This window comes from Stegostoma tigrinum, chromosome 8, assembly GCF_030684315.1.
Source record: "Stegostoma tigrinum isolate sSteTig4 chromosome 8, sSteTig4.hap1, whole genome shotgun sequence".
In the NCBI taxonomy this organism is placed as follows: Eukaryota; Metazoa; Chordata; class Chondrichthyes; order Orectolobiformes; family Stegostomatidae; genus Stegostoma; species Stegostoma tigrinum.
The window spans coordinates 67,388,571-67,411,689 of record NC_081361.1 but is presented as its reverse complement, the minus strand read 5'-3'; the positions used below and the strand labels follow the sequence as shown (position 1 = coordinate 67,411,689).

The 23,119-nt window shown below is 39.9% G+C and overlaps 1 protein-coding gene across 10 annotated transcripts in view; it reads left to right on the top strand.

Annotated features, from left to right (window-relative positions):
* The window catches only part of mast2 (microtubule associated serine/threonine kinase 2), a 464,628-nt gene that overhangs the window by 134,223 nt on the left and 307,286 nt on the right, over positions 1-23,119 (top strand). Inside the window, exon 1 of one of the 10 annotated variants that reach the window (XM_059647958.1) lies at positions 21,323-22,171. The exons of the other annotated variants lie outside the window; for them this stretch is intronic. Within the exon in view, the coding sequence (XP_059503941.1) occupies positions 22,133-22,171 (39 nt within the window). The 5' untranslated portion in view covers positions 21,323-22,132. Of the gene's footprint in view, positions 1-21,322; positions 22,172-23,119 lie in introns of those variants that run through there. 10 annotated transcript variants of the gene reach the window in all.

Below are 23,119 nucleotides of genomic sequence, written 5' to 3'. Positions count from 1 at the left end.
CGGTGCTTACTTGGAAAGCACAAGATCATTCAACCTCCATATTCCCAAAGAGAGACAAGATTATCCACAGCCATAGATTTTGTCATTGGTTCACAGTACTTTGCTCATCACCACATTAGCAATGAACTACTGAATGCAGTTGTCCTTGAGCGGCCACCTCTTATGTGTCTCAGTTGTCAATGATATTCCTGAATCCGGATGGATGACATTTTCTGTCTGGATATACAATGTAGAATAACAGTGGACATTGGCAACTTGTTCATTTTTCTCCGCTGATGTCACCGTTCGAATGTAAGTTTAAGATCTTGTCGACGCTGGTTTTTTTGTGATTAAAAAGTCATCCTTGGCTTTTAATGGAAGGGCTTTGGTTGACGTCGACTGATTTAATTTACAGATGAACTTGACTTAATGGCAGTGCAATCCCTCACTTGATGACTTGGATTAAGGGATTGATGCGCCATGGAGTGCATTAATGATATTGTGCTCTTCCTCTGACTTCCGGCCCTTTTTTCACAGCTTAAGCGAAGGTAGGGATGTGGATCTAAGCAAATTAGAGAAGATTGCAAAGGTGCTGGGTTTCATTCTAACAGCTTAGCTGTCTTCCTTTATCTTAAGATAAATTATTTTAGTTGTTGCCTTAAGTGAAACATATCTGTCTCAGTTACTCTAACTAAATTTGCCTTCCTTGGACATTGAGCACATCAGATACATTTAAGTAATGACTGCACTTTAAAATTTCTTCATTCTCTGTAAAATGCTTTGGTCATCTTCAAGTTGTGAAAAGCACGATGAAAATGTAAGTACTTTTCCAATTCTAAAGATTATCAAGAGACATACTTTAATTTTAAAAGAAGAAAATTATCACACTTATGGTAATAGAGAAGATGGGAGGGCTTGTGAATCTTAAATATTCCCTTTAAAATCATGTGAAAAAAAAACTTTGAATTCCTTCAGTCCAAATGGAGTTTTGAGGATAAATGTTGCATCTTGATCATAGGATAATATTTCTTACAACATCAACATCAAAACAGTAAAATAAGTGACCATAAAAATCATTTACAGTGAGCGAAAAGAATTCTCCATTGGAAATTGTTTTTTACACATGAATGTAATATGTTAACAGATTATAAGTGCAGCTAAATTAATAAGGCGTTCAAAACCTTGGACAGTGTCATTTGTCCCGTCTGGAACATCTGATAAATAAGTTAATGAGGTTGAACAATAAGAATGGCAGTTGAATTGTAATTTATAACTTGCCCTATTTATGGGGTCAGCTTAAAGATTTGAAAGCAATCATAGTAACTTGGCAAATGAATGTTCTTATTTTAGACTTTTATTTTTCAGTCAAAAATACTGATGTCAAATGCAGCCGTCCATTTATATCTACTTGTTTTATCAAATATTTTCTGGTTAGGTTTGCCAGTTCTTTTTGTTTGGAAGTCACCTGAAGTTGACAATTGACATCCTGGACATCGCTGTGGTCACTGAACAGAAAGCTTTTTGCCAGCACATTGCCTACATATTTGCTGAACTATTTTGTTTCTGTCTTGCAGCAATCAAAAGTAATTGGTGAAAAGTTTGCAGTTCCTTAGCATTGTAAATATTTCTGTTCACATGATGAATGCTGATGATCGAGACATGGTACAATAAATGAAAAGCTAAATCATTCTAAAGGCAAATCATCCTAGGTTTAGCTTCATTACCGTATTATGACCAGAAATTCTGTTTCCTCTCAGTCCAAGTGATTTATGGGATTGATTAATAACACAGTTTGACATGTACCCATGTAAGACTATTTTATTACATTGGATTTCGTATATGGGGTGTATGACACAGATGGCAGCCATTCACATCAACCAGCCTGTGCTGGTGTCTCTGCTCCACTCAAATCTCCTCTCATTTTTTTCATCAAAATCTATCATTACACCCTTACACTCCTTTCAGTCTCACTTGCTTGTTTAACTTCCCCTTAAATGTATTTAAAGTGTTCACTCCAGTAGCTGTCGGTTGAAGAGGATTCCATGTCCTACCTTCTCTTGGAAATTGTTTTCTGAATCCCCTCTTTGTGACTATCTTATGTTGATGGTTTCTCGTCATACTCTTAGCAACAAGAGAAAAGATTTCTTCTCTTCAGATTGTGTTAAAGGCTATTATAGTTTAGAACGTAATTTTAAAGAGATACAATCTATTGTTCTTTTTGCATGTGCAAGTCTTTGATATCATTTTGTATGTTTCCGTAACTCTCTCGGTATTTCTTTCATAATATGGCAACCAGAACTACACAGTTAGTGTGGTTCAACTCAGCTTTGATGGAAGTGATTGTTTAGAGTGGCAGATGGTAGGAAGTTGGGTTCCACAAGAATTAGTTTCCAGAAGATTTCTCAAGGCTTATTAGACTGAAATAGAGCCAGTTACTGCAAACAAGAGGGGTGTCTCCATGTACTATCAAAATCTAGATGCTTTCAGAGCTGCCACAGTCAAGTCTCAGTAGATTGCTTGACGCTGTGCCAATCAGTATTGATTTAAAATGCTGCCAGACCTCTCAATCTGCTGTTAAATCCAGGGATGCTTGAGGAATATATGAAGGAATCAAGAAAGCAGCAGAGTCAGCAATAATAAATCAGGCCTCTGGAAGACAAGCAAGAATGGTCATCACCGAACAGGCAGATGGAAAGATGAGTGGAGCACCTTGTTTCAATGCGACAAAAGTGTTATCACTGAAGAAAGTGAAGGCACATTTCCAGAATTCCTCTCTGATGAAGGGTCTATGCTCTGAAAGCTTGTGATTTCAAATAAACCTAATGGATAATAACCTGGTATCATGTGACTTCTGACTTCGTTCACCCCACTCCAACACCAGCACCTCCACTTCATGGAAGAAAACAATAAACTACCTCCAAAAAAATCCTCTGTGTAGACTCTGCTTGTTTTCACAGCAACCTCCATTACATGAGCGAGGCATGGGCAACTTATGAAAAACCAAATAACGATGGCTGAATAGCTACCAACTCTGCTGTCTCAGGCGCCTATTGGACATCTCCTGGCAAGACAGAGTATGGGAGTATACCAGCTTGCAGGGATTTCCAACATTAAAGCTGAGAATGATCAAATATCTAAATGAAGTGGATGTGTGAAGTTTATAATAAGGTTATAATGTTTACTTTTAAAAAAAATACAGGTGATAAAGACCTTGGTAATGACATTTTGAGGCAACTTCTTTGGAATTTAAGTTCATGATGACCTGTTCAGTTAAATTTGTGAATGAATTGAATTTTGGAACTGGGAATAAAGTGGGACTTATTGGTCAAAATTTATTACAGATTTTTTTGCATGAGGCTGAAATTCTAGCTCCTTTTGGACTAAGCTGAATTACTATTGCGGGAATGTATTATGGGCAAGATTAACTCAAAGCACATGTGTATCATTTTAGGATTTCAAAGACAAATAAATGGGGAAATAATAAGTAGGGAGTATGGTCAACAAACTTTCTGTTCTGGTCTATATAGTTGACATATTTAACTGCATAGTCTCTTTAAATTTTTGTGTTCAAATCACAGAATTGGTTTGTCCATGGCTCTGATCAGAGAATTTTCAGTTGCTGCACTGTTGCATGACTGTGCGCCTTTTGATTTTCTACCCAATTAGAGTCATTGAGTCATACAGCATGGAACCAGGCCCTTTGGTCTAACTTGCCCAAATATCCTAAACTGATCAGTTCCACTTGGGCCATATCCCTTGAAACCCATCCAGACGAAAGATAGATGTTGTAATTGTACCTGCCTCCGCCACTGTCTCTGGCAGCTTGTTCCATACATGCTCCGCTCTGCATGAAAATGTTGCCCCTTAGGCCCCTTTTAAATCTTTCCCCTCTTAGCTTAAACCTATGCACTCTAGTTTTGGACTAATTGATAACTTCTATCATTGGTACAATTCGATTAGATTTCCTCTCTCAGGCTTTGACTAAGCTTATTAATGTGTGGTGCTCAGATTTGCCATCCATTTCCCATCTGATACCTAGCCAGTATTTTTAATGGCTGAACGCAAGCTCCTTGCTTTGTAGTGAGTGGTGTTAGGAATAATGATCCTTAGTTGCCCTGTTTCTCTGAGGAACAAACATGTCGTACCATCAGGTTTTGCCTGTCTCTTTTTGCATGTTCATTGTGTGTTATTACTGTGAGGGACTGAATGAGGTCCTTACCTCGCTGGAAACTGTATCATTCTAGTTGCGATGTTATTATAAAGCAAGAAGTGCCATTAATTCATAAAATGAGTGTTTAAACTCCAGAATAATTTGCTGCTTTGTATAATTTTCAGTTGAGGTGTCTGTATGTTGTCAGTTAAAATGGGCAAAATCAAAAAACTTAAATCTGCAACATTTGTGTACACTGACCTAATATGCTTCAGCAATATTGGTTTATCTTCAAGTTGAAATCTTGTGTAAAACTTAGTGCTGTAGTTGAGTTTTCATAATGTTTTACCATCCAAATTGTAGGCATGGAGTTAGTTGGAAAAATAAAGATTTTGCAAAAGTGTGACTCACAACTATTTTATTTCAATTATTTATGTTTTTTCTCCCAGTTTTGGAGTCCTGCCTGTCTACAATATGCACTTGAGATAATGGGAACTGCAGATGCTGGAGAATTCCAAGATAATAAAATGTGAGGCTGGATGAACACAGCAGGCCAAGCAGCATCTCAGGAGCACAAAAGCTGACGTTTCGGGCCTAGACCCTTCATCAGAGAGGGGGATGGGGAGAGGGAACTGGAATAAATAGGGAGAGAGGGGGAGGCGGACCGAAGATGGAGAGTAAAGAAGATAGGTGGAGAGAGTATAGGTGGGGAGGTAGGGAGGGGATAGGTCAGTCCAGGGAAGACGGACAGGTCAAGGAGGTGGGATGAGGTTAGTAGGTAGCTGGGGGTGCGGCTTGGGGTGGGAGGAAGGGATGGGTGAGAGGAAGAACCGGTTAGGGAGGCAGAGACAGGTTGGACTGGTTTTGGGATGCAGTGGGTGGGGGGGGAAGAGCTGGGCTGGTTGTGTGGTGCAGTGGGGGGAGGGGACGAACTGGGCTGGTTTAGGGATGCAGTAGGGGAAGGGGAGATTTTGAAACTGGTGAAGTCCACATTGATACCATATGGCTGCAGGGTTCCCAGGCGGAATATGAGTTGCTGTTCCTGCAACCTTCGGGTGGCATCATTGTGGCAGTGCAGGAGGCCCATGATGGACATGTCATCTAGAGAATGGGAGGGGGAGTCCCATTCTCTAGATGACATGTCCATCATGGGCCTCCTGCAGTGCCACAATGATACCACCCGAAGGTTGCAGGAACAGCAACTCATATTCCGCCTGGGAACCCTGCAGCCTAATGGTATCAATGTTGACTTCACCAGTTTCAAAATCTCCCCTTCCCCTACTGCATCCCTAAACCAACCCAGTTCGTCCCCTCCCCCCACTGCACCACACAACCAGCCCAGCTCTTCCCCTCCACCCACTGCATCCCAAAACCAGTCCAACCTGTCTCTGCCTCCCTAACCGGTTCTTCCTCTCACGCATCCCTTCCTCCCACCCCAAGCCGCACCCCCAGCTACCTGCTAACCTCATCCCACCTCCTTGACCTGTCCGTCTTCCCTGGACTGACCTATCCCCTCCCTACCTCCCCACCTATGCTCTCTCCACCTATCTTCTTTACTCTCCATCTTCGGTCCGCCTCCCCCTCTCTCCCTATTTATTCCAGAACCCTCTCCCCATCCCCCTCTCTGATGAAGGGTCGAGGCCCGAAACGTCAGCTTTTGTGCTCCTGAGATGCTGCTTGGCCTGCTGTGTTCATCCAGCCTCACATTTTATTATCTTACAATATGCACTTGTTCTTTTTATTTGGCGCCTATTTAATTCCACCATTGGCTGTGAGGGTTTTTATTTGCAATGTGTGTGAAAGAGGAGCAGTGCCAGCATTTCTGAACCAGAGTGCAATGTAAATGCACTGCACTGAACAGAAATGATTTACTAAATATGCTTCCAGCATGATACTCTTCTCATCATGTTGACCAAATCATCAAAGTATTGTCTTGGGATTTCAGTCTTATCTGCTCAACATGTCAATGTAACGTATGGGTCAGGTGCAACCACATTTAGGTTGTATGACATTTTGCAGAACGCTATTGTAGACAAAGAGTACAACAGGAAATAGAGAAAATAAAATAAATGTCATAACACTGCTTAAAACTCAAAAGAGCACATTGTGACGGTTTACCAGGAACCATCCTTCTGGAAAATAATGGATAGCTCACTCCTGCTGGTTCCGCTGATTCTATTTATATTACAGCATTACTTTAGGAGGCACCAGGAAAAGTATTGATAAGCTGTGACATGCATGGGATGCTAGTGTTTTAAAAGGATATGCCAAAATTTCTGCAGGAACACAACTTTGCAGAGGACACCCTTGTTTTTAGATGAGATTATCCACTCAGCATGACTAAAACAAGCCACTTGTAGCATGACTGATGGCTTCTGGAGTTGCATCGAAATTTATTAGAACTTTATCTCACTTGCCTATTGTTTTATTTTCCATAAACAGCTCGTGAGGGCGTTTTGATGTTTTTCACTTGCAATTAATGTTACCTGATATTTAGAAGTGCCTTGGGCTGAATGAAATTGTAAACACAATTTTATAGTGAGCATTCTAATACAATAGCCTCTTCAGTAACCATGCCGTTATTCTGGTGTTATATCAGCTGAGTGCACGCAGTGAAATTGTGAACAATGGAAGTGTCTCATAAAGGTTTGAAAGCAGTTCTGTGATATAAAAAAGCTTAAAAGATAAAACTCCAGGTTTAGGTTACAAAGAAAATCAAGTTTCGGTCAGCCGAAATGGTTCAATTTTGATGATTCAATTTTTTCCCTCGTGTTCTTCTCAATAAAAGAAATACTGTATTTGAAAGGAGGCCCAGACTTCACTCAGTTGTGTTGCAATAGATTTTTTTTGATTACTCCCTATGGCATATCATAAAATGAAATTTCCCACATGGTTTCACATACCTACTGCAAACATTGATTTTAAGCACTGCTTAATATAATCTTAATGCATTTCACAATTGAGAAGAATTTGGACCATACTAAGCACTGTATGCAAAGACTGTAGACAATTTGCCAAGTACAGAGGTTCCATTTTTCAGTTTAGCCCAAAACAAGAATAACTTTTTTTTATTCACTCATGGAACGTGGGCGTTGCTTGCTGGCTGGCATTTATTGCCCATCTTTAGTTGCATTTGAGAAGATGGTGGCAAACTCTCAGCAATTATTTGCAAAAAAAAACCTCAGCTTCCTGAGGCATTATTAGTCCATCATGTCAATGAAGCTGATCTTGTCTGCATTCTCTTTGCTGGCGCACTCATCTTTAAGCTGTAGCTCTGTGGCCATCTTCATTGTTTCATTTGATTGAGGAGAAAACAGGAGCCACTCTTGTTCCTGCAAAACATGCAGATAAAACAGATTTTTATTGGCGTCTTATTTTGGAACAGTTGTCTAGAGTTAATATACATGATTCAAAATTAAGAATGAACTCTGTCCACAACATTAATTCATTTCATGTATTTGTGTGATTCAGATGAAGTTAAATAATGCATTGCAATTAAAGTTTGCATTTGATTTTCCAAAGAAATCAATAAAAATGCCTTCATTGTCTCACTTGCTACTGTTCTGATATTATAAATTAAGTGGATATGCTGTATTTTCCCACGTTGCAATGTTTAATTGTTGGACTTTTTTGTGTAGCAGTAATAATAAGTAGATTTGGAATTTCATTTCTTTCGTTTAGGTTTAACTATGAAGTGTATTTTCAAGTACGTTGACATATATCTAAATGGATGTCAGGTTTTTGCATAGAATTCCTACAATGAATTCTTGTGGCTTGGCTACAGTTTTAACGTTTGCTTCAGTTCTCAGACATTTTGAATATACCTATCAGATAAAATTGAACTCAAGGCATGTGGAGTGTCGTAATATCTTTCCCCATGTTTATGGTGTTACATGAAGTAAGCTTGGGTAGTCTCAGCAGTAGTTCCTGGTGAGTTTACATACACATTGACAAACTGTCAAAAATTGGCTGCCTTCTTTACGGATACTGTTGGACAAGTTAGGTAGATTTGGAAATTTTGCAGTATTGCATCAAGAACTGATACTGAAATGAGGATTCTGCTATTCTATACTCTGATCAGTGCTGAACCTGACTTGTAGATGGTGACAATGGTACTAAAAGCAGTTTCTTGCTGAGTGCTGACCTGGGGAAGTGTAGAACTGGGAAAGACAAGAGAATCTATTTTGCTGAGATAATAAAATGTGAGGCTGGATGAACACAGCAGGCCAAGCAGCATCTCAGGAGCACAAAAGCTGACGTTTCGGGCCTAGACCCTTCATCAGAGAGGGGGATGGGGAGAGGGAACTGGAATAAATAGGGAGAGAGGGGGAGGCGGACCGAAGATGGAGAGTAAAGAAGATAGGTGTAGAGAGTGTAGGTGGGGAGGTAGGGAGGGGATAGTTCAGTCCAGGGAAGACGGACAGGTCAAGGAGGTGGGATGAGGTTAGTAGGTAGCTGGGGATGCGGCTTGGGGTGGGAGGAAGGGATGGGTGAGAGGAAGAACCGGTTAGGGAGGCAGAGACAGGTTGGACTGGTTTTGGGATGCAGTGGGTGGGGGGGGAAGAGCTGGGCTGGTTGTGTGGTGCAGTGGGGGGAGGGGACGAACTGGGTTGGTTTAGGGATGCAGTAGGAGAAGGGGAGATTTTGAAACTGGTGAAGTCCACATTGATACCATATGGCTGCAGGGTTCCCAGGCGGAATATGAGTTGCTGTTCCTGCAACCTTCGGGTGGCATCATTGTGGCAGTGCAGGAGGCCCATGATGGACATGTCATCTAGAGAATGGGAGGGGGAGTGGAAATGGTTTGCGACTGGGAGGTGCAGTTGTTTGTTGCGGACTGAGCAGAGGTGTTCTGCAAAGCGGTCCCCAAGCCTCCGCTTGGTTTCCCCAATGTAGAGGAAGCCGCACTGGGTACAGTGGATGCAGTATACCACATTGGCAGATGTGCAGGTGAACCTCTGCTTAATGTGGAATGTCATCTTGGGGCCTGGGATGGGGGTGAGGGAGGAGGTGTGGGGACAAGTGTAGCATTTCCTGCGGTTGCAGGGGAAGGTGCCGGGTGTGTTGGGGTTGGAGGGCAGTGTGGAGCGAACAAGGGAGTTACGGAGAGAGTGGTCTCTCCAGAAAGCTGACAGGGGAGGGGATGGAAAAATGTCTTGGGTGGTGGGGTCGGATTGTAAATGGCGGAAGTGTCGGAGAACCACACAACCAGCCCAGCTCTTCCCCCCCACCCACTGCATCCCAAAACCAGTCCAACCTGTCTCTGCCTCCCTAACCGGTTCTTCCTCTCACCCATCCCTCCCTCCCACCCCAAGCCGCACCCCCAGCTACCTACTAACCTCATCCCACCTCCTTGACCTGTCCGTCTTCCCTGGACTGACCTATCCCCTCCCTACCTCCCCACCTACACTCTCTCCACCTATCTTCTTTACTCTCCATCTTCGGTCCGCCTCTCCCCCTCTCCCTATTTATTCCAGTTCCCTCTCCCCATCCCGCTCTCTGATGAAGGGTCTAGGCCCGAAACGTCAGCTTTTGTGCTCCTGAGATGCTGCTTGGCCTGCTGTGTTCATCCAGCCTCACATTTTATTATCTTGGAATTCTCCAGCATCTGCAGTTCCCATTATCTCTGAATCTATTTTGCTACCATTTTCTTGAGCAAAAAAAAATTGTGGGGGTAGCTGAAAGTAGCAGTTTACATTTAAGGATCTCTCGTGAATAGTTTCCTTGATATAATGCGTTAATATACTGCAAGATGTGATTTAGTATCACATTTTAGACAGAAAATTTTCCTTCATGTTTCTTGAACATAAGAAAGTCATCCAGGTTTTATTTTCTATCCAGTGGCTTCTGATTGAGTGTGACCAAGTTTGGATTCGCAGACATTCACCATTTTTGATCTTGCGTGCAAGATGTTCTTTGAGGGCTGTACAGAGACACTACTGGTTTCTGAAACTATAAGCGAACAGACAGCACTTTGAAGATCAAATTTAATTTGGCAAGTGGGATAATCTACCGCACAGCCACATGAGAAACAAAGGAATTACTCTTGGGAAAACCGGTGCAGCATTTTTTTTCAAGGTTAATTTACTCTGGATTGTTTTAATAATCCTGTGTAAAAAGAAAATATATATACACTCGAATTCAATATGTATTTGGACTCTGCGGCGATGGGTAAGCAAATTTAGATGCTAATACGGGAACCAAACAAAACCCATTTATTTTGATGCAGCTTCATGTCCAAACAGTGCTCCAGTTAATTCATACTATAAACCATTGTGAAACTGAAAGTGAAGTATGGTCTTGGAAAAATAACAAGTACTTTCCATGAAAATTATATAAAGCTATCCAGTGACTTTCTGCTTTGCCTTTTGAAATTTTTTTATGCAGTGCAAAGGTGTTCAAACTCGTGTCTCCAAGCTTATTATTTCTTTGTTTGGAATTGGTCACACCACCTGAACATCAGGTCAGGAATTTAATTGTCTGCAGTTTCTATTTAAGATGGACCAGCATGGTGATTGTGCCTTCAGCTCCCTCAGCCCTAAGCAGTAGAATTTCTTCTCTTTATTTCTTAGTGTCTTTCCTCCCTTACAGTATCCTGTAGGACACAGCTCTTCAATGAAGCCTTCGACTGCACTCCTCCTAAACAAAGAAAATAAGAAAAGTGAAGACCAGCATTTTTACAGTTCCTTTCACGAATACTATATGTTTTGAGGTTTTTGTAATCAATTAAGTAATTTGAACTGTCATCCCTCGTAAAATATGAAACATTGCAGTCAATTTTCACACGGCATAGTCTGACAAAAATGACATAAGAGTGACAGAAATGACATAACAGTGACAAAAACAGAAGTTGCTGGAAAAGCTGAACAGGCCTGGCAGCATCTGTGAAGAAAAAGTCAGTTAATGTTTTGGGTCAGATGATCCTGCCTCGGAATGGCAGTTTTCTTTCCCCCTAACTTACAGCATCCGCAGTTCTTTTGGATTTTATGACCTATGGAATGTAGGCTGAGGGATAAATTTTAGCCAATAAACCAAGGGTGACACCTGTGCTCTTTCTCAAAATATGTCCAGCCAAGACATTAACCTGACCTTAGTTTACTATCTGAGATAATGTGAACTGCAGATGCTGGAGAATCCAAGATAACCAAGTGTGAAGCTGGATGAACACAGCAGGCCAAGCAGCATCTCAGGAGCACACAGATGCTGCTTGGCCTGCTGTGTTCATCCAGCTTCACACTTGGTTATCTTAGTTTACTATCTGTTTTGAAACATAGGATCTCCAGCTGTTCAGCATTCTGTTGGCATTGGCTTTTCATTTCAAGCCCTTGAATGGGACTCGAACTGTGAACAATGTGGCTTAAACTGTAGCTGACGATGATGAATTTGAAGAGATCCTTGTATTGGAGTATCACCTAATTTTATTCTGTCAAATTTTGTTTTATCGTGCTCCCAAAAAGCATTAGCTTAAAGGTACATTATACATATGGTTCGTTTCATCTATTAAGGTTAATTACTGATTTCTGATTGGTTGCGCTATTTTGCTTTGGGTATCTAATACCATCTTTTTCAGGGTAGCACAAAAAGACACCCAGGGGGATAGAGTTGTTAAGAAGGCGTATGGTGTGTTAGCTTTCATTAATAGAGAAATTGAGTTCAAGAGCTGCGAAGTTATGCGACAGCTATACAAAACCCTGGTTCGGGCACTTCTGGAGTATTGTGTCCAGTTCTGGTTGCCTCATTACAGGAAAGATGTGGAAGCATTGGAAAAGGTGCAGAGGAGATTTACCAGGATGTTGCCTGGAATGGAGGGAAGGTCTTAAGAGGAAAGGCTGAGAGAGCTGGGGCTTTTCTCTTGAGAATGATGAAGGATGAAAGGTGACTTTACAGAGGTATAGATAGAGTGGACAGCCAGAGACTTTTTCCCAGGTTGGAACTAGCTGTTATGAGGGGGCATAGTTTTAAAGTGAGTGGAGGTAGATACAGGGGAGATGTCAGAGGTAGGTTCTTTACTCAGAGAGTGGTCAGGGCGTGGAATACATTGCTGGAGGGGGTAGTGGAGTCAGCTTCATTAGGGATATTTAAGCGGCTATTAGATAGACCTATGGATGATAATGTAAGGTAGGGGTGGAGATTAGATAGATCTTAGGATTAGGGCAAAAGTTCGGCACAACATTGTGGGCTGAAGGGCCTGTACTGTGCTGTACTATTCTATGTTCTATCCCAGGTGGAATTTCCAATGCTGGTTTAATGTATCCCTGAAAGGTTCAATGCATGATCAACTCCATGTTCCAATTATGGGTTACATAATATGTGTGTTGACAGTGTGCTGTTTTTACATCGTAATTGGTAAGCAAACAGGTTCTTGAATGTCCAATTGGATGATGCTTAACTGTTAATTTCAAGCTCATAAAGGAAAGCTGTTCTTTTCCATTTCAATTTGTTTTATAAATAATAAACAGAAATGTTCGAACAAAATTAGAAAATGGCTTTTTAATATCATTAAGCTTTGGAGTTGCTTTCAGGATTGATCTGGAGATTAATTTTAATTCCTATAGACTCCACATCAATTCTAACTCCATCTGAGTAAACAGTCTATATCTGCCAGTGATGTTTGTGAAGTTTACAGTGGGACTAATTTGGAATTTACAAATACCATTTAGACATAGTCTGGACATATTTGATTTCTCAAAATTCTTTTCATGTGATTCTTATGTGACAAATTGAAGTGTTAACTGTAAATATAAAAGAATGCTACTGGACTGTAGAAATCAAATTTGAATGATTTTGAAAGGCTGCTTTCTCTTGATGCAGTACATTGCCACAACATTTATTTGAATGTTTTGTTTGTGGAGACTTTGTAATTGTACATCAGCCTTGAATTTCACCTTTAAAATAAATTCCTTTAGGAATTCAGAATTAATTCTCATCAAAAGTGTAAATCTTTGCTGTATAATGCAGTGCTTTTGAAAGGGTTAATGTTGTAGACAGCGTTAAGCTCCACCCAGTCTGATATCATATTGGGGGGAGATAAAGCAAGGATGTCTTTCGACCTTGTGAAGACCAAATCCATGTGTCTCCTCATCACCGTAGAAACCATGTCTAACTAGCTACTGTAACTTGTAGCGAACTGCTAATCAAGAATGAATAGCATCTAGTTAAGATTCAGTAGTGGTTGATCCTTTACCTCTGTAGACCTTTAGACCCAGTCAAAGAAAGCACATTGGTGACAGCATCCCTCTGTCCATAAATACCACAATTTTTATGCAATAAATTCTGAGCAAACTTCTTCAGAGGTCTAATTAACCTGATGACAGAAACGACAAATTTATAAGTTTAAAAACTGCACTCAAAGTATTAAAGGAACAGTCAGGCTGAAGTCAGCACTTTCGTTCTTTGCCATTGAAGCTCTGACATTCTTTCATTATTCAAATTGACTACTCAGTCCACGTCTTTCCTGTTCAACGTTCAGATCCTTCAGAAATTTAAGGCTGTTTAAAATTCTGCTGCACGTTTTCTGTCTCCCCAATAAGTTCAATTACTCAGTATCCTGGATCAACACAATCTTTGCTGGTTCTCACCTTCATTGTCTCAAATTTTAAAATATTTGACCTTGCTTGTTTTATGACCTCACCTTATGCCGCCTCTGGAAGCTGAGCAAGTTCTATATCCACTCACTCCCATTCCTGGATTTCTTGATTTCTCTAATTCTGGCCTCTTGGGCTGCAGTCTACCCTGACTCAGTTTTGGTGACAGAGACATCAGCTGTTGGGCTCCATTTGATAGGGTGCATTTCTTAAACTGTAATGCTAACTTGCTGTTTTCAATATACTGCCTAAATCCATATCTTTGTCAAGTTTTCTGCTTGTTGGGTTGGCCTTTTTTTGTATATAGTAACCTTTATAATCAGAGGCAATTTTAAATGTTCCATTCCCTGTCTGTTTAAGTTGCTTTCCTGATTTTTACTGCCTTTGCCTCAAATCAATCACTGTCATGACAGTGCTAAAGTATAACATAATGGGACACCTGATACATTTTTAAAATACATTTGAAAATAAATTCACATTTGAAGTTTGCAATGCAAGCCACTTCTGTTCAGAAATAATGCACTGCACATTTTTCTGCTACTGAAACAATGACCATCTTTCAAATATTTTATTTAGAAATTGGTTGCAGCAGTGGGAATGAAGTTATCAAATTGAAATTACTAAGGAATAACTCCATGTTAGATTAGATCAGATTTTGATTTAGCTATTGATTTTGGGAAATAATCATTCCTTGTTATGAAATGACTGTAACATGCTTTAGTAATTTTATTTGCAATCCATCTTCTTTTGTTAGAACCACTGTAGTTCTGTTGGAAAGCATCCTGATGAGTCAGTGTGTCTTGCGCATCACCAAATGCGCTCAGGTTAATTACAGTGTAAATTTTATGTATGAATGGCATTTGGAGTACTTTTTTAACATTTGGATTTGATGTCATTAAAACTGGATCAGGAGAAAATTTGCTTTAAAAAAAAGAGAATACTGCTAGAATGATGTACGCAAAGTAATGTTATTTTCCCTTTCTTTTACCCTGGAAAGAAATTTTTGCTTTGGGCACTGTCTCATTATTCTTTTTATTCAACTGTTCTGCATCTCCCCACCAACTGATAAGTTTGACTGCACCCGGCACCTTCCCCTGCAACCGCAGGAAATGCTACACTTGCCCCCACACCTCCTCCCTCACCCCTATCCCAGGCCCCAAGATGACATTCCACATTGGCAGATGTGCAGGTGAACCTTTGCTTAATGTGGTATGCTGCATCCACTGTGCCCGGTGTGGCTACCTCTACATTGGGGAAACCAAGCGGAGGCTTGGGGACCGCTTTGCAGAACACCTCCGCTCAGTTTGCAACAAACAACTGCACCTCCCAGTCGCAAACCATTTCCACTCCCCCTCCCATTCTTTAGATGACATGTCCATCATGGGCCTCCTGCAGTGCCACAATGATGCCACCCGAAGGTTGCAGGAACAGCAACTCATATTCTGCCTGGGAACCCTGCAGCCTAATGGTATCAATGTTGACTTCACCAGTTTCAAAATCTCCCCTTCCCCAACTGCATCCCTAAACCAGCCCAGTTCGTCCCCTCCCCCCACTGCACCACACAACCAGCCCAGCTCTTCCCCTCCACCCACTGCATCCCAAAACCAGTCCAACCTGTCTCTGCCTCCCTAACCTGTTCTTCCTCTCACCCATCCCTTCCTTCCACCCCAAGCCGCACCCCCATCTACCTACTAACTTCATCCCACCTCCTTGACCTGTCCGTCTTCCCTGCACTGACCTATCCCCTCCCTACCTCCCCACCTATACTCTCTCCACCTATCATCTTTTCTCTCCATCTTCGGTCCGCCTCCCCCTCTCTCCCTATTTATTCCAGAACCCTCACCCCATCCCCCTCTCTGATGAAGGGTCTAGTCCCGAAACGTCAGCTTTTGTGCTCCTGAGATGCTGTTTGGCCTGCCGTGTTCAGCCTCACATTTTATTATCTTGGATTCTCCAGCATCTGCAGTTCCCATTATCTCTGATACTAATTATTACAATTGTGTTTTAAACTGTACCAACTACTGAAAGCAAAGCTACATCATGTTGGGAACACTTCCATGAGTTGAGCAGTTTGTGAGAAGTGTAAATAAGTTCTGATGAGTTTTAGTTTGGCTCTACGTTTATTTTTACACTGCTTAGTCTTTTCTCGTTCCATTAGATTATTAATCTACATAACAGCAATGACCGTATTTTAAATGTAGAGTGCTTTGAGATGTTCAGTGGCTGGGAAGATCACTAGTTAAATGCAGGGATCGTAGGAACGGACGATGCTGGAGAATCTGAGATAACGAGGTGTGGAGCTGGATGAACGCAGAAGAAGAGTCCAGACCCGAAATGTCAGCTCTTCTGCTCTTCTGATGCTGCTTGGCCTGTTGTGTTCATCCAGCTCCTCACCTTGTTATTACTAGATAAATGCAAGTCTTTTTCGCATTGTATCAACTAGTTGGTATCTTGCCGTAGGAGACTCTAGAGACTTTTAGATATTTCTCTTGTGCTCTAGAAGCACCACTGCCATAGGCGATTCTTACTCTTTATTAGTCAGGGTTTTTATGCACATTACCTGATGGAACTATTTTTCCAGGGCTTACGAAGACATTCCTGTTTACCAAGTAAGATGGAATCTGTAATGATCTGCAAAGAAGAAAAATTGAAGATAAAATATTACATCAGAATTGTCAAATAGATGATCATCTGGTGACCAGTCTCCAAGATCTAAATCTTTAAACAATCCAGTTTCTGCCTGCAAATATTCAGCCATTCCAGTGCAGTCTCATGTCACTAATTCCAGAAATGTCTGTGTTGTGAGGAAGCCTTTTATGCAGAAATGTCAATTCCAATATGTGTCGAATGATCGAAATACAATCGGATACCACAGCAACAGCCAAGAATTTTAATGAGAGATAATAAGGTTTCAAGTTGGCTATAATTATTCTTGTAACTTATTACTGCTCCAGTTCTTAGAAAGGAGGCAGAAGCGTCAGTGGTTATGGTTTCTGGACCAAAAGTCTTTCCTTCCTCCTTCATGCGTGGGCACGTTTAGTGGCATATCTGCAATGTAACCTCAAGCTGTTGTTTGTTGTAAGCAAAAATGACTGGTTTATGTAATTTTGTTTGCCTTGGTGCTGTCACCTTTATTTGTTTCCTGTAGCGGTAATGTCAATTCACAATTGCTGTACGTGTAATTGTTACATTGATGTAGTTTTGAAATCATTCACCACACCTAGGCGCCTTCTCTTCCCCCATTCCACATGCACTTACCTGAAGCCAAACTATTCTTAATAAATTTTGTCAAAGTTTAAGAAAAAAAATTCATGTTCTTGCTTTCCACTGCCTGTAATCCAATTCGCAGAATGATTTATGTCTGGTTAGCTAATTGTCCATTGACGATATGAGACACTCAGTTCAATGGATTGACCTAATTTGTGGCTTCAAGATTGAACCTAAAATATTTGATATGATATCAGTTTGTTTTCACTATTTCACTGAACAACAATGATCAGTATCATATTGAAATTGTTCAACATTGCATAAATAAGGATGCAACATTTATCTTAGCATCTCTGGATTAAAAACAACAAAATTGCCTGGCTATTCCTGTGATGGCTGCCATGCTTTCAAATTATGTGTACCTACTAGGTGTGGACAAATTTCAGGGTGAGAGCACTGCTGCCATCCTGCAAGCTAATATTCAAGTAGTAATCATTTGGTTAAAGTACTGGAGAGCCCTTGTTGATTGTACATTCACATTCCATCATTATTTCTGGAGGGTTTAGAGAGTGATGAGCAAAGGGAAAAAATAGAAGAAAAGAAAGTGACGGGAAACATCGATACATTTACCCCTATTTTAATTTTAAATTCGCACATTGGACAGTCTTTTTCACTACGATAACTTTGCTGTATATACACTACTGCTTATATTGAAATTAGATCAGTATTCCAGTATTAAGAAGCGGATCATATCTACTTTGAGGATATGTGCATCAAAACTTAGATGCACAAAAGTTCGTGTAAAAGCTTGTCATGTAATTGACAAAATAAGAACCATAAATTGTACTTGCCGTGTTAATCTTACACTCTCAGAAATAATTAGAAAATCAGTCTGTTTCATTTTTTTCCTAGACTTCAGTAATTTTGATTTTTTAATTGCATTTTCCTCCTTTCATCCCGTATAACTGCATCATGCTGTTATCAGTTGCAACCCACAGATCTCTCCGACTGCCATCTGATCATTTCTGATCAATATGTTAGAAGCTATGTTTTAGAACAAATCCTTTGCTGTAGTTTTCTTCCCCTTCAACTTCAGTTGACTTAACCATGACTCGTTTATTCATCTTAGTGTGGAATCTTAAGTGTGTACATTGATCTGTATTTTTGTAGTCACTTGTGTAATTTTATTATCCAGTAATTTGTTCTGGTTTCTCAGCTCCTCATCTTATGATTGGGACAGGATGCAACATCCATGTACTTTAAGTTGTCCTCTTCACAGCTATGTTGATGCAGGGTGTTTTTTATATAAATTTATCCAGCCAGATTAGTGTTACTCATCCTGAAGGTGTGTTACAGAGTCTAAATTTGGGGCAGAAGCCCTTCTCTGCAATGTTGTAGCAGCAGATTGCCTCAGATTTGAGATCACTGTTTTGCTGAGAACACTGCACACAATACTATGAATACTTTATACAAGACTCCATCCTCAAGAATGTTATAATGCTTGTTTTAGAACTCTGAGCATCAGAATATGTACCCAAAATCAGCTGAAATTTTGATTTCCACTTTATCTTCATGTGAAGCAGTTTTAATTAAAGGCTTTGCAACTCTGTTCTGCACTTGAAAGTCTGGTGTTAATCTTAATTCTGAATTTTCAGAAAGCTGAGAGATCATATCATAGAACTACTGCTGTCTGAAGTTTTTTGCTTGCAATAATGTGTTCTTACTGAACAGACCTTCACTGTGTGAAGCCCTGTTGATTCTTGTAGACTAATGTTTCAGAGAAATAAATGACAAGTTAAGTGACTGAATTTGTTCTTAACCATTAGTAGATAATGTTGTACCAAAGTATAAACATGAAAAATCGTTCATGCCAACTTTGCTTTTTCAGCATTCAATAAAGTGATTTCGACCATGCTGCTTTCCCATTTAATTCTAATTTTTCTCAGTGTTGTCTGAACCAGTCTTTTGAAAAAACATACCAGTGAATTGTTAAACTTCTGTTAATTTTGTATACTGTATGTGGAATTATGTATAACTGAATGGAATTATATGATGGGCATTTGCTTACTAAGCTGCAAGTTTGGGAATTAACTTCACTGAACATCATTATTACCTAATAGAGGCTCAATATTTCTTCAGTGAAAAGGGGAGGGGTTATGCTAAGTTTCATTTTAAGATGCCATTGGCTTGAATACAGAACACAGTTGGTAGAAAATGGGGAAAGGCCGCTTTTCACCCTTGAATGTGTAACGGTAGCAAGTTCAGTTTGGAGAAAAAATCTTCCACTATGAGCCTGAGTTAATGGGAACTGCAGATGCTGGAGAATCCGAGATAACAAAGTGTAGAGCTGGATGAACACAGCAGGCCAAGCAGCATCTTAGGAGCACAAAAGCTGACAATTTGGGCCTTTTCTGATGAACGGCCTAGGCCCGAAACGTCAGCTTTTGTGGTCCTAAGATGCTGCTTGGCCTGCTGTGTTCATCTAGCTCTGCACTTTGTTATTCCAGTATGAGCCTGTTTTCTTTGCTGGTAAGTTATTACGATTGAATAAGAACATTATTACTTGTCTCAATATTTAATTCATGCAGTTTGAGTCAAATTTCATAGAATTTGCAAGATTTTATTAGCTTTTGAGGAAGTGAGCAGGGTAAACTAAACTTGTAAAACCACCTCTGAGTACACAGTCAATGAATGGCTAACCTCCTGGCAAAGATTGCCGAAGGGTTAACAGTCTTTTATGATAGAGCTGTGAATTGGTGAAACAGATGTGCGTGTTGGATGTGTTCCAAGCAATGACGTCAGATTGTACTTACCTATAATGGATGGGATATAGCTTTTCAGAGGCCTTTTTCTGCTTGGTTTCTTGCCTTGATGTTCAGTGTGTTCGGCTGGGTAAATTTAAATGAAATTATTACATCAAAAGCTGGGGCAAGTGATATCTTAGAGATAACACAACTTCTACATCCAGCATATGTTTTGTTGAGAACTAATATTCATGCATGTTTTCTTTCTCCCATGCCCAACCCTCTCAAAGTTGGTTTGCTTCAATAACTTTTTTTGGTTGCTACTACTGCGAATAGGCTTTGAATGAACACATAAACAGTGAATATTTGGTTAGTTACAAAATATATTACCATAATGTCATGCTGTTATAACATTTTGCAACGCTGTATATGCTTTTTAATTATGCTTTTTTGTTATGATGAGGATTCATTTCAAATTTCACTTGCTTTAATATTGATTATTTTGTATTTTAAACATCCATAGACTGCGAAACAAGGAAAGTTATTTGAATATATTTTCTTGAAGGTAATTCTCAATTTTAGAAAATAAAATATTTACGTTATCTAATGTACGTTAGTTCACTGCGTACTGTTTTCTTGGAATAGAGATCCTTTGGTCACCTCTGCCTTACAGCTTGGTCTCTCCAATCTTGTTACTGGCCAGTCAAGTGTGTCTTTGTACATTCTGGAGTACACCTTAGTAAACAAGAAAAAGCAAGGTAACTTAAAACTAGTCTGGCACACAGCTGTGAAGCCCTATGGTTGCATGTTAGGTTGGTAAGGTTTGGATTCTCAGGGGAGAACTTCCACTTCTGACTTCATAACTACTAGTTTCTGTTCCAAGAAACTGCCGTGGAAATAATCACTCAGTTTATCGTTGAGAATCATTTACAGTTAAGGTTAGGCAAATTCTGTAAAGGATGGTTGTTTGCAAAAGCCAACAAGGTAGCTTGTTGGATATCTTGCCTGCTTGTCAAGGTCTGTGTTATGGTTTCCTTGAGTCTGGAGGTGGCCTAGTTGTTAAGAGTTTCTGCTGTTTACTCTGGATTATACTGCTTATTACTGTACAGGGTTACCAAAATATCAAAATAAATTATTCTATTCTTTTAAGTTGAGCAAGTTATTTGAACAAACTAAATACTACATTGATTTTCCCAAATGTTTAAATAAGTGAAATAACATATCTTGCTATTATACAATATGTGCTGTAAAAGTGAAAACTTGTGTTGACCAAATAGGTGCTGTATTATGTGGAGTTGGTTTCACTGTACTTGCTATGTTTTTCAGAAATAGTAATTACACATAAGTCAAAGCAAACTGCTTTTTCTCAAAAGGATTTCTTATAGCTGCCATTTATAATATAAAATTGTGCACGTAAATCTGCTAAAATGATAGCTCCGGGTAAATATTTAGCAAGTTGTTATTATGACTGCAGAATACACTACACTTGTGACAAAAGAAGAATGGAATGGATGTGATTTTGAACCAAATGGAGAAGGAGGTTTTCTCAGCAGCGTGAGATGCCTAAGTGTATAATTTATGTAAATATTCTTGTGCCGGATCTGTGGTTGGTTGCTGCCTGTCTGCCTGCATTCAGTTGCTTTCAACAGCAGATGGAGAGGAAGTGCTGCTGAGCTCAGGATCTGCCACATAACAAACGGACAAATGCTTGCCGTAACGGAGTAAAATTTATGAATTGAACACTTTGTTCACTTTGGATTTGTGCTGCATTTTACTCCAATGAATCACGGTTCTGCTTTCGAGGGATTTCTGTAAGATTACGTTGTAAATATCCTAATAATATCATTTGAAGAGGCGCGTTATGGCTTGACTTTGAGAGTAGAAAGAGAGGAGTGTGTGTTTTTTTAAAGACGTGATGGAAGATGTGAATTCAAAATGCGGATTCGGCTGGCATGTAAGGAGAGATGTTTGACCTCGTGTTGAAGTGGCTGCGAAGTGGGTTCTCATTGTGGCCATAACTCTTCTCACACAGGAAGAGCTGTTGGCTATATGTTGAGTCTGCAATTCATATAAAATCTACCAGTTCAGAGGAGCTGCAGAATTGAAATACTCCCGGCGGCCACGCTGGTGATGAATAGGTGAATAGATGAATGAATTCTTGCATCGTTTGAACACACGTGTCTCAGCTACTCAAAAAAGAAACAATCCCTGCTTGGGCAACAGAAACACAACATATGGTCAGCTGAGACTATCTTCAAGCAGAAAGATAAAACGATTCATATCGCATAAGCTCCAAAATAGGGTGTCTGTATGAAATGAGAAATGAATCACGTTGACTTTGCATTGACAAATGGCAACTCAGACAGTGCACCCACTGAATATGTACTGATGTGAGACAACAAGCTAAGTTTCAGACAATTCTCACAAGTTTGTAAGTTGGAATAATCAGCAAAATTTAAACAGACATCATGGATGATTCAAGTATCTTGAGGCGGCGAGGACTACAGGTAAGCTTGGTGGAAGTTGCAGCAATAACACAGATGCTTTTCAATATTAATCTTGAGCAGGTTTGACAACAAGCTGTTGTCTCAATAATCGGGTGTATGCTTGTTTTTGCAGCTTTGCTGAGTTTTTGATTTAGCTGCTCTAGTGATTGCTTTGTGTGTCCAGAATTTTTGAGCTTAAAACTCTGCCGTAGTGAGATATTAGAAGAGAAATTTGTGCTTTAAATAATTCACAATTGTTTCTTTGTTCTTGGCCTTTTCTTAAATTAAACTTAGTAATTTATTACTTCAGAATTGTTGTTTAATCGTAACTGATCACTGATGGAATACCTGTTTAGGTTTCTGAACTTCTGTGTGTTTGCTGTTAAATTCTCTCCTGTCCAGTGCTGTGGTTTGCCATTTTGCATTCCAGGTTTGTCAGTTACATCCTTGCTAATTAGGCCTTGCAGCTGTCAATGACATTTGTACATCAATCAGTTGTACATTTACGTTATGGCTTCTTCTTCTTTTCTGCGATTCTGCCCACCCCATTCCCATCCTATACCTGTCTTTCATATGCAAAACTAAGCTGTGAACACTGACTGGCTAGTGGACTGTGAAGGTCATTACAGTTAGTTTTGTCCTGTCCTTTACACTGGCATCGCTATTAAAGCTTTAAATCTATGTAAAACAATTTTGCACAAGTGATGGAAAGCTGAATTAAATAAAACAAACAAAAGCCAGCATGATATTTGAAGTAAATAATGAGTCTTAGGTTCCCCACAATTTTTTTGTTGATAATTACAGTTTTATTTTCTATTAATAAAGCCTTTAGAAAAGATCAGTCTGAAGTTTGACTTGTATTATAATGTTTTCTCCTCCAAATAGTTTGACGTTTTTTGAAAACCGGTCAATATTGACCGGGAAGTATACTCCCTTTGTTATATCGCATATCTATATTTCTAAAACCCA